A 10595-nucleotide genomic window follows, 5' to 3' on the forward strand; every position below is an offset into this window, starting at 1 on the left:
CCCCGAATATGTAGTAGCGGATCGGCGGATTTACATACCCCTATTCAACCCCCCCCCCCCCCCCCCCCCCTTAAGGTCCCTCTTTCCCCCTAGCGTCTGCGCAACGACGGCGATAATCGTGTTCCGTGACGTCACGGCTTTAGCAGGAAAACCTATAATAGTCTCTGATTGGCCACTCAGTAATTTCTCTTGGATATTTTTGGGATAGAGACCAGACAAAGAACAAGAGAAGGCTATCTCTGTTTTTCTGAACGATGATGTCGATGTCTGTGTGAGCCTAAAGTTGTGTGAGCCCAAAGTTCTATCTAAAGAGGCCAGTTTTTTTTACCAAATTTCTCCTTTTAATTAAGCAGAAGATAACGGCAACTTCTGCATATATACGCGCTTGTGTTGTGTACACAGAAATCTAAACGCTCAAGTTCACTTCAAAAGCTGAAAGTCGAGGAGCGCTTGCTATCCACGAGATACCGTTCGTAATCTTTCTCAATTAGGGTGCAGGTATACAGTAGCAGAATTAAAACGAAGGAATGTGCACTTGGAAATTAGCAGCATTATAGGGCGATGCTGGAATGTTTGTTTTGCAGGACGAAACCTAACCGTGTTTCGCGCGAACCCAATGCACAGCTGTCAAAATTAATTTATTCAAATTTATTACAATGGCCTTACGGAACACGATTATCGCCGCCGTTGCGTAGACGGCACGAGAGGATATTTTCGCGAGTCAGCGGCTACACGTAGGCTATGGGTCCCCCAACTCCATGTGAACAGGCCCTACATCTTGAATAGAGAGTTTTTATAAATGACCACCTAGTACTGTAGGCCAAGTTTAAAGATCTATAGCACGTGGTATTCTGGCACGAAATCGAGGCTAAGTGAGTGTGCGTAACAAAACAAAAGTGGGCTATGGGAGGCCAGCTGACACTAAGGTAAGTGGGCTCTGGCCAGCTGACACTAAGGTAAGTGGGCTCTGGTCAGCTGACACTAAGGTAAGTGGGCTCTGGCCAGCTGACACTAAGGTAAGTGGGCTCTGGTCAGCTGACACTAAGGTAAGTGGGCTCTGGCCAGCTGACACTCAGGTAAGTGGGCTCTGGTCAGCTGACACTAAGGTAAGTGGGCTCTGGTCAGCTGACACTTAGGTAAGTGGGCTCTGGTCAGCTGACACTAAGGTAAGTGGGCTCTGGTCAGCTGACACTAAGGTAAGTGGGCTCTGGTCAGCTGACACTAAGGTAAGTGGGCTCTGGTCAGCTGACACTAAGGTAAGTGGGCTCTGGCCAGCTGACACTAAGGTAAGTGGGCTCTGGCCAGCTGACACTAAGGTAAGTGGGCTCTGGCCAGCTGACACTAAGGTAAGTGGGCTCTGGTTAGCTGACACTAAGGTAAGTGGGCTCTGGCCAGCTGACACTAAGGTAAGTGGGCTCTGGTCAGCTGACACTAAGGTAAGTGGGCTCTGGTCAGCTGACACTAAGGTAAGTGGGCTCTGGTCAGCTGACACTAAGGTAAGTGGGCTCTGATCAGCTGACACTAAGGTAAGTGAGCTCTGTGGAAGAGATAAGAGTGAAGAATTTTGTGCAAAATACATCTAACTTCAGCGCAGGAAAACCCGAGGGGTTTGGTTCGGATAAGTTTGAATCACGGGAAGGTCTCTATTCCTAAGGCAAGGATCTGAGGATAGTCCTTTAAAGTTCCATACAACATGCGCGACCACTGCGCTAGTCTCTCGCTAAGTAATCATGACCATACCTATGTCATGACTAAACACTCTTGTTTATCTCTAAATGAAAGAGGAGCGTGCTCAAGGCGACCAACACATTTTAAGGTGGCGCGTGCTAAATTGTTTACATTTTCTATTCTTAGGAGCAGACAATTGGGGGCATAAAAATCTTTGGTATATTTTAATAAATAAGACACCCTTTGAAAAATTCTAGATCCGCCATTGTCAAAATAAGAATTGTGGAAGAAACAAATAAGCACACATGAAGATCATTCGCTTCCGGGCGGTGCTTGTATAGCGGCGAGTATTCTCTACACAAATCGCAATTAGTCACGCTTGCGTGAATCAATTAGAGATGTTCGCAAAAAAAATATATACATATTAAGGAAAATATTTTTTAACTCACAGAAAGAGTGTATATGTTGGATTTTCAACGACGTAATGAGTCAACAGCTTTTCTCGTTGAGAAAAAGTTCTTTATGCCTTTACCATGGGTCATTTAATAGTTTTCACATTTTTTGATAATTTTTGTTAAGTAAAAATTTCTTATACTGGATCCTCCATTAAAGAACACCTTGAAGATCTTCAATTTCCTTTTAGTTCTTATTCACGTGTATGAAGTGCTAATTTTTATATTATCATTTAGTTGACACAGTTTGGAAATGAATAAAGCAAAGAGAAATCACTACTCGATATAATAAAATCCTCTACAATTGAAAGGAAGCCACGCATTGAAAGTAAGGGGCACCAGTTAGCTGTAAGTTCTAACATTACAAGAACCAAGTTCACAGGAAAAATAGAGACAAGACTGAAAATAAAAGGTATGAATAGAAATCTGAAAATAAGAAATTTTCTCCCGATAACTAATTATTTCAATGTTTCACTTTGCATTGTTTTCAACAAGCTCATTTTTTTTAACTCAAAGGGAAAAGGTCTAGGTGAGTAGAAATCGTTTTATGTCCCTTGCCTATGACATATTTGTATTTGTAAATTTATTTTTCAAAGAAAACTCTAGTTATGGTTTTCGTATTTCTACCGGGTTGAATTATAATTGAATTTACTTTAAACATTTATAGCTATGTTGCTAAATTGTTTCTCGCTCTTATTCATAGCTAAACCAACCTACGGATCCCTAAACTCCTACACATCAAATTTTAAAATTATGGCGGCAATACTTATCAAAATGGCAATGTGATATTGTACAAATACGCTGTTCTACTCAGACCACGAAAGCGAAAGACCGCCATTTTGGCGCTCCCATTTCTCGCGCGGCCAAAATGGCGGCCTTTCGGTTTCGTGGCGTTTCCTTTGCGCTGGAAACCCACAGAAACGCTTGCTACGCAGGCTACTCGGACTAGCCGCGCGGGGTGGCGATCATGTGATTGTGATAAATTTTTAAAAGCCGGGGTTTTTCGGTCTTGCTTTTAGAGTAACCATTCAGACTAAAGACTCGGAAATCAACGAAATCACATTATTTGCCCGTATAAAATTACAATCGGACAAAGCTAAATCCTGGTGCGTTCTAAAATGCAGAATGAAATTGTGCTCATAATAACAACATTATATATATTATTGCTATTAATCATTTGTGTAATTCTCTTCCTAATAATTCATTGGGTGTTATATTCTTTACACTACTGTACACTAAAATTTAAGAACATCGTTAAAACATATTCAGCCTTAAAATGCTCCAAAAATAATAATGGCCCAGCCACAACTGAAAATTAGGCGTTATTATAAAAAAGAGTGTACAATCGAACAGAGATCCAAACTCAAGAAACTTTTTCTTCGATTACCGAGAATTTCGAATCCAATCATTCGATTTCGTTCGATTAAAATAGTCTCGAACAATCTAATTAATTTGGGTCGTTACTTTGTTTAATTCTTCAGATGAATTCAAAGTTGATTCTTCTGGCTTTGGTCGTGTGTCTTGTCGTGTGTGCAGTATCCCCAGAGACAGAAGCAAGTCCCCTGAGCGGTTGTTTCTACACGTGCCAACAAAACCTTTATTATTGTCGGCATTTTTGTCAAAGACGTGCATGCGCAATATGTGCAAGAATTATGTCGCAGTGCATACAAGGATGCTAAAGGAACAAACACGACGCATGACCCAGATTGTTATGGCAAATCATTTTACTAAAAAAATCCTGTATTTTGAAGCATGTCATGTAATAAAGAAAAATGCGTGAAAAAATACGTGATATAAAAATGTTTATATCTAAAGCCCCATCCAAAAAATGTTGTTTTTAAGTTATACATTTTGGCCAATCTTTACCAGCTTAGAAACTCTTTTTCGGATGTTAATATATCTTGTTATTTCGCAAAGTATAGTTTTCCACGTGCCTGCCAGGCCGTACGTGATTGATCGAGGGGACCGAATGTATGCGAATCAAAGTTGGTCACACTTGGGCTTCTTGCGCTGTAAAAGGTTGCTGACTTTCTGATGAAAAGCATTTAGAGACTCTGTACTCAAATCAAGGCAATCTTCAACATTTTTGTGAACCTATTTTACATAGTCCAAAGATCATTTATTACGTCTTTTTTCTGTGGATAGAAGAGAGAAGACACGGACTATTTCTTGTTTGTTGTTCCTTTACCTCTAGGCCGTTGTTCTGGAACATTCTTAGCAATTCTCTAGAGATTGTGCATTGTTCAAACGGTATTTTTTTGCTTTAATTACAAACGAGGAAGATATTTTCTGCATTACTGCCTCCATGTGATAATAGTATAAACCAGTAAGAAAAAGACAAAATATACTTACAAAAACACTTCACTCAAGACCGACAATAGCCGAGGTGAGGCAGACTAAACAGACAACCTTTGTTCACGAGCTCATCATATGAGTGATGCCCCATGGGAGTAACTCGGTAAGATAATGAGTTCAATGTGATAAACAGAAAGTGCCGGTTGTGATGCACATTGAAAATGTCGTGGTCCCAGAATCGAAGCAATCGCGCCGAATGGGTGACTTTATGTCCCTTGGCGTCCCTCCCTAGACTCCAACAATACCAGCGTCCTTCCAATAGCACCAGGAGGCGATACAGCCGACCCTTGTTTCAAGACACCTTCACGTTCGACTCGACCGTTGCCCCTGGCTGGACATGCTACGATCCTGTACTTATCACTGTCATCACTTCTAACGAGTCTTTCTCGGCGAGTAGGGTGGTCAGCCCGTTGATAGACATATGACCAGACAGATGTTTGAAGTGAAGGATCTAGGTGAGCTGGATGCCTTAAAGATCTTGTTTAAAAAACCTCTGATGATGTGTCTTACACGAAGGCAGCAAAGCAGCGGTAAAGCATTTCCTTGTTTCACTGAGAGCACGTCATCTTCTAACGGCTTCGACGTTGATTTTGTAGTCATAATTAGCCCGTCATTGCTCAAGATAGAACTCAAAGAGATTTTAAACGTTGCTGAGAGAAAGATCCAGGCCTCCGAAAAGTTTTTAAAATTGACATGAAACACGTTCTGAAAAGCATCACTCCGGTCCAGCACTTAATGGCGTCGTCTCAGACATTCTGCACGTGGCATAACAGTGCTTTCTGGATTACAAATCATACAAGGCCTGTACACTCGCTTTGTGTTAATAGCCTACACTTCTGGACATTTCTTTGCCCGTTCATGCTCTTCGCGGCGGTGCCGTATCGGCTAATGCGTCTTTGCACCTGTTCAGACCGCTCGATAAGGCTTCGGGTCCGATTCGTGCTGGAAGCCGACCCCGGAGATGTTTTAATTGCACATGTGTGGAGCGAGAATGCTCCTCCTCCGGGGTTATACCGACAGTACGCCGAGAAGTACACGGTAACCTCGGGAGAGGCACTGCTCATCAAACAGCTCATGAAAAAGTGCGCGTTTTTAATGTTTCCCCGTCGATTAGTTGAATCCGAATAGATCCTGTGAAAAGCTTCCGGTGACTAACTAGACCCAGATAAGATTTTTTTTTAGAAATTAATCAACACAGGTTGAGGGGGTGTTGTACGCTTCTGTAAATACAGAATTGCTTACCTGTTTACACCACGCGTACGTAGACCGGCTAGCCCTTTTTTTTTTATTGTCTAATATGTTACCCTCGATAAACAAAGATTAAACTGTAAACAGCTTATCTGTAATATTTCCAGCTATACAATCCCAACAATCATAACTCGTGTCAAATTTCAAATATTTTGCCAGTTTTACTACCAAAACAATCATAAATCTGTCCAGTTTGATTTTATTTTATTTTACTTCTTAGAATTTAGGATATTATTGGAAATAAAATAACAGTTAACTTTTCAGGCAGGGAAGCATTTAGAGTCTTGAAGTTCTCAATAGGTAAGGACCAATATTGGGGACTTCATAAGAGCATTTCTAATATATCGCTTATCTTTCTAACTGTTTCATCTGCCACAGGCCATCGTTCAGGTAGTGAATATTGTCCACACCAATCCCTTTATTTTTTGATTGTCTAAAATGAATAAAAACATAATTTAAGACAAAGTGTCTACAGTAAAGTGTGACCATCTCTCTTTTACTACTTATAAGCATATACTATAAACTTACATGTCTTCAGAAGACATCTTCATAACGCCTATAGCCAAAGCATGCTCTTTTCCCTCTGCCATGATTGCCTGTATGAAGTTTGTTAGGGAAAATCCAAAGAACAAGAGCGTCTCATACACATGCAGAAGCCCACACTTATCCTTCAAAGTTTTGCAGAATTATGACTGCAGTACAACAAGATCCTAAGATCAATAAAATGAAACTTGAAAAATAGGGCCCAACTCACCCTTTATCTTTTTTAGACCAGGAGATAGTTCAAAAAAGAGATCATTTCAAACAAGTCCATAAATGAATTTATCCCCCAATGAAGTTCTGGCTACAAAAAGGCTGAATGGCACTAATCCATTGCACAGAATCCTATTGTCTTTAGTGTCATCGAGCATTTTGGGGGATAGTGAGATATGTATCACATGTTTGGTTTTGCTTTACCTAGAATCAGGGCCTGGGTCAACTTGGGCTAATTCTAACCCTTCTTGCCAGGTTGATTCATTTACCAACACTGGCATAGTCAGGGCTTGCTAGGAGGGTGTAAAATATTTATGCAAAAAGTTAAAAGTATCAGGTTATTCCTTGACAGGAAAACCCAGCTTTTTGAAAACTAAAGGGTATGTGGGTGCCCTGTGCTCTCACCCAGCCATGCGCCAGGTGACATATTGTAGAGTATAAAGGCTTCCTAATAAAAAAGAATAAAGGCTTCCTAATAAAAAAGAATAAAGGCTTCCTAATAAAAAAGAATAAAGGCTTCCTAATAAAAAAGAATAAAGGCTTCCTAATAAAAAAGAATAAAGGCTTCCTAATAAAAAAGAATAAAGGCTTCCTAATAAAAAAGAATAAAGGCTTCCTAATAAAAAAGAATAAAGGCTTCCTAATAAAAAAGAATAAAGGCTTCCTAATAAAAAAGAATAAAGGCTTCCTAATAAAAAAGAATAAAGGCTTCCTAATAAAAAAGAATAAAGGCTTCCTAATAAAAAAGAATAAAGGCTTCCTAATAAAAAAGAATAAAGGCTTCCTAATAAAAAAGAATAAAGGCTTCCTTATCTTCTGCTTAAAGTTTGGGCTCAAATTTCAAGGATCTTTTTCTTTTGTAAAATAAGAACAGTTGACTGTTTAAAGATAAAGGATACAACAGGCTTGTCTTGTTCAGCAGGTACCATTTTAGCACCAGGGGATGTGAGACCAGGGCACATAATGTTAGCTCCACTAAGAATAAAGCGAATGGCTCCTCTGTCAACTTGCTGTCTTGTCATCATAAAAGGATCTGGTTAAAAAGTGAGTTATGTTAGAATATTGTCTAAAAAACAAATAGCTGAATAATACTCAAAGCACACAATTACCTAATTTGTTGTATAAAAAAATCACCCGGATACATTTTTCATGGATAATATTTCTCATATAAAAAATAATAATGCTCCCAATCATTTTCAACAAGATAGGACAATTGTTTACCCTGGGTACCACAGCCTCCAGACTTTCTCTCGTCCAGTGACGCTCAGCCAAAATGCCGTGACGAGCAAAGCGAGTCATGGCATTTTGGCTGAGCATTACTGGGCAAGAGAAGTCTGGAGGCTCTGGTACCCAGGGTAACAATAGTTCATTAATATGCCATTTTACACATGTCTATTGCATTTCTAATGCATTGTAATGATTTTTATCTTTTTAATGTCTGTAATGAGGCACAATACAGTTTCCTAGCAAAATTAGTAAGTTTGCATTCTAAATCCAGTTTGTCCATTTCTTAACTAGGTTGCTTATCTTTAATCCAGTTTAAACATTTTTAAACTAGCTTACACATTATCTTACACTGATGAAGTAGTCTAAGACTTGGGAGGTACGGACCATCACGCTGTCTGAAGAATAGCAGGTCTTGATTGACAGATAAGATTTCAATGTGCTCTTTACTATAATCAGGAATACAAAACAAGTTAGACAAGTTTATCAAACACTAACTCAAAACAAATGTGACTCACTTTTTTCACATTTTTTTCTGCTCTCATCTGCATAATTACTTGAGTTATTTATAAACAGTTGTTAAAATAAATAGCAATATTTGTGCTATCTACAGAACAATCAAGGCAAAGCCAATTCTACATACTTATGACAGCTAATTAATTTAAAAAAAACAAACAAAATGGCCAAGAAGTGTTCTCTTATGAAGTGAATTTCACGATGATCACTGATTCAATAGCGATTAGCTATTATGCTCTAAGGTAATGAGAATTAAGTATAACAATGAGAGAGGTCTCTAAGTGTACTCGCCCTTACTCAACATTAGACACAATGACAGCCATCATACCCCCACCCTTGTCACAATTAAGTGAACTCTTATTAGCAGAGCCTTGGGGGGGGGGGGGTGTGTGTACTGGAATTGCTTGAATAAGTGCTGGGGTATTTAATTTGTCACATCCCAGGTGAGGTGGATGACAAAATCCAACTTTCTATCTCTAAAATTGAATAATCACTTTAGAGTAACACTTAGAAGAGAGTAGGTTTGGCAAAGTAGCGGAGCTGAAATTGTAAATAAGGGGCACAAGTGTGCATAATTATATGTCTTGAGGGGATTATTGTTCATTTATTATTAAAATACTGACCATTTTACAACCACTAATGCATCCTTCTTTGGCATTATGTGGTTGATATAATCTGCTATAGCTGGGTACTGCTCCAGTATCTTAGCTCGTATTCCTCTTTGAACAGATGACTTCAACTGAGTCACACCTGATACATCTTCTTTGTGTTGAAATCTAAGGGTAAACAGATTTAAAATTCTAAAGTCATCAATCAGCTGTACAAACAGGCTGGTTCCTGGAAAGCCGGTTAGTCCTAACCCAATATAAATAATCAAATCTCAAAATAAATCAAAATAATTAAAAATTAAATAAATCTCGACACATCCATCCCTGGGTTAGCGTTAACTGGCTTTCTAGGAACCCGGCCCAGGGATTTTCTGGTTATGGATACCCCGGGGTAGTCAATCAATGAATCTGATGATTGATGGTTATCGATAACTATCGATAATAATTGATGGCAGTTTATCGATTGATATCAGAAATCTGTGACCTTTGATCTATTGTAATCGATTGGTTGCTAATTGATTGATTGGCATAGATTGGTTTGATTCTTTGTGCTGTCAATACTTAAATATATATCTTTAATTTCTTTTCACTATTCTTTTGGATCATTTGCATGCTTGTTTTGCTTTTTTGTTTTGCCTTTATAGGGTTTCCACATAAGTGCCTCTCTTTTTAAGGGCCAGAAACGTCTCCCCTTGCTGAACTTTAAAAGGCCAACATTGATATCCCTTAACAACACATCACACTTTCAGAATAGCTTCATTGGTTTCATGGTGGCCTTCATTTGTACATGTTTCAGCCATTGCGTCCACTGCACATGCTCTTGGTAGTCCCCCACACTTCATCACGCGTATAGTATTTGGCCGCATGTTCCACGTTGCGGGTTCACGAGTCGGGATTAATTTCCATCGATTGGTATAAGTTTGCTTGTGACTATGGATTGATGATCGATTGACTGATGACAATCGATATCAATAAGCTTATTATATCGAGTGATATCTAATAATCAAGTGGGTTTCCGATAATCGATAACCATCGAATGCTCATGCTGAGGGATATGTAAGGGGACAGTAAAAGACAGGTTTCACATGGATGGTTACACAAATGTACGATTTAATGCAATATCCTCCACGCAACACTCAATTCAAACATGAAAAATCAAGGTCTTGTTCTTAAGATATTTTGGCTCCGAGATTTCCCTTCATTCGTGAAAATCAGAATCTTTGTTGCTAATAAAGATCGTCTTTTTATAAGTTCTTACTCATAAGACTACATGTTGAATACCACTACATTAAGTTGACATCATTCGTTCAAGTAGACGATACCAAGTTAAAACAGACCTAAAATAACAAACCGCAAAAAGGGTTTTAAATGATTAAGTACTTACTTTTTAAACATTGTGTGTAAAATATATGATTTCTTTGCCTGCAAACATTTACGGGATTTTTTTTTTCAAAGATTGAGATATAAACTACTGGTCAGCTGATTTCCCTTGAAAGTTTGGAGACGTTGACAAGATGAGCCAGCGGTTTTTAAATACCACAGGAGCCCCAAAACTTAACATTATCAGTTCCGTAGTGTTGTTTTGTTTTTAGATTCAAATGCTTGCAAGTGTTTTGTAGGGTATATAAAGTATCATTTTGTTTGTGCAAGTACGAGCTGATACCTGGCAATACATAGTAGCCTACGAGCCGGCTCTCCTGTGTGTTTTCGTTGTTCAGGATCCCTGTGGCGCAAAAAAAAAAAAAGGAAAAAAAAAACCTAGGGAGTGGGG

At 39.0% G+C, this 10595-nt stretch overlaps 1 protein-coding gene and 1 long non-coding RNA gene across 3 annotated transcripts; one reads left to right on the forward strand and one right to left on the reverse strand.

The window, feature by feature from the left end:
- Positions 1-406: 406 nt before the first annotated feature.
- On the forward strand, positions 407-3905 carry LOC116617021. Its single transcript, XR_004295591.2, has 2 exons — positions 407-2532; positions 3602-3905. It is a non-coding gene; the product is annotated as an uncharacterized LOC116617021 (long non-coding RNA).
- Positions 3906-5906: 2001 nt separating this feature from the next.
- On the reverse strand, positions 5907-10354 carry LOC116617017 (malignant T-cell-amplified sequence 1). 2 transcript variants are annotated; one of them, XM_048733397.1, is made up of 6 exons: positions 10209-10354; positions 8840-8992; positions 8040-8149; positions 7376-7509; positions 6252-6319; positions 5907-6156 (listed from the first exon to the last, which is right to left on the reverse strand). In XM_048733397.1, the coding sequence occupies exons 1-6, from the start codon at positions 10217-10219 to the stop codon at positions 6072-6074; spliced, it is 561 nt and encodes a 186-aa protein (XP_048589354.1). In that variant the 5' UTR covers positions 10220-10354; the 3' UTR covers positions 5907-6071. The 2 variants fall into 2 exon arrangements, with proteins under 2 accessions (XP_048589354.1, XP_048589355.1); XM_048733398.1 differs by having other exon boundaries at positions 8052-8149; positions 10209-10353.
- Positions 10355-10595: the final 241 nt, after the last annotated feature.

This window comes from Nematostella vectensis, chromosome 10 (genome assembly GCF_932526225.1).
Source record: "Nematostella vectensis chromosome 10, jaNemVect1.1, whole genome shotgun sequence".
In the NCBI taxonomy this organism is placed as follows: Eukaryota; Metazoa; Cnidaria; class Anthozoa; order Actiniaria; family Edwardsiidae; genus Nematostella; species Nematostella vectensis.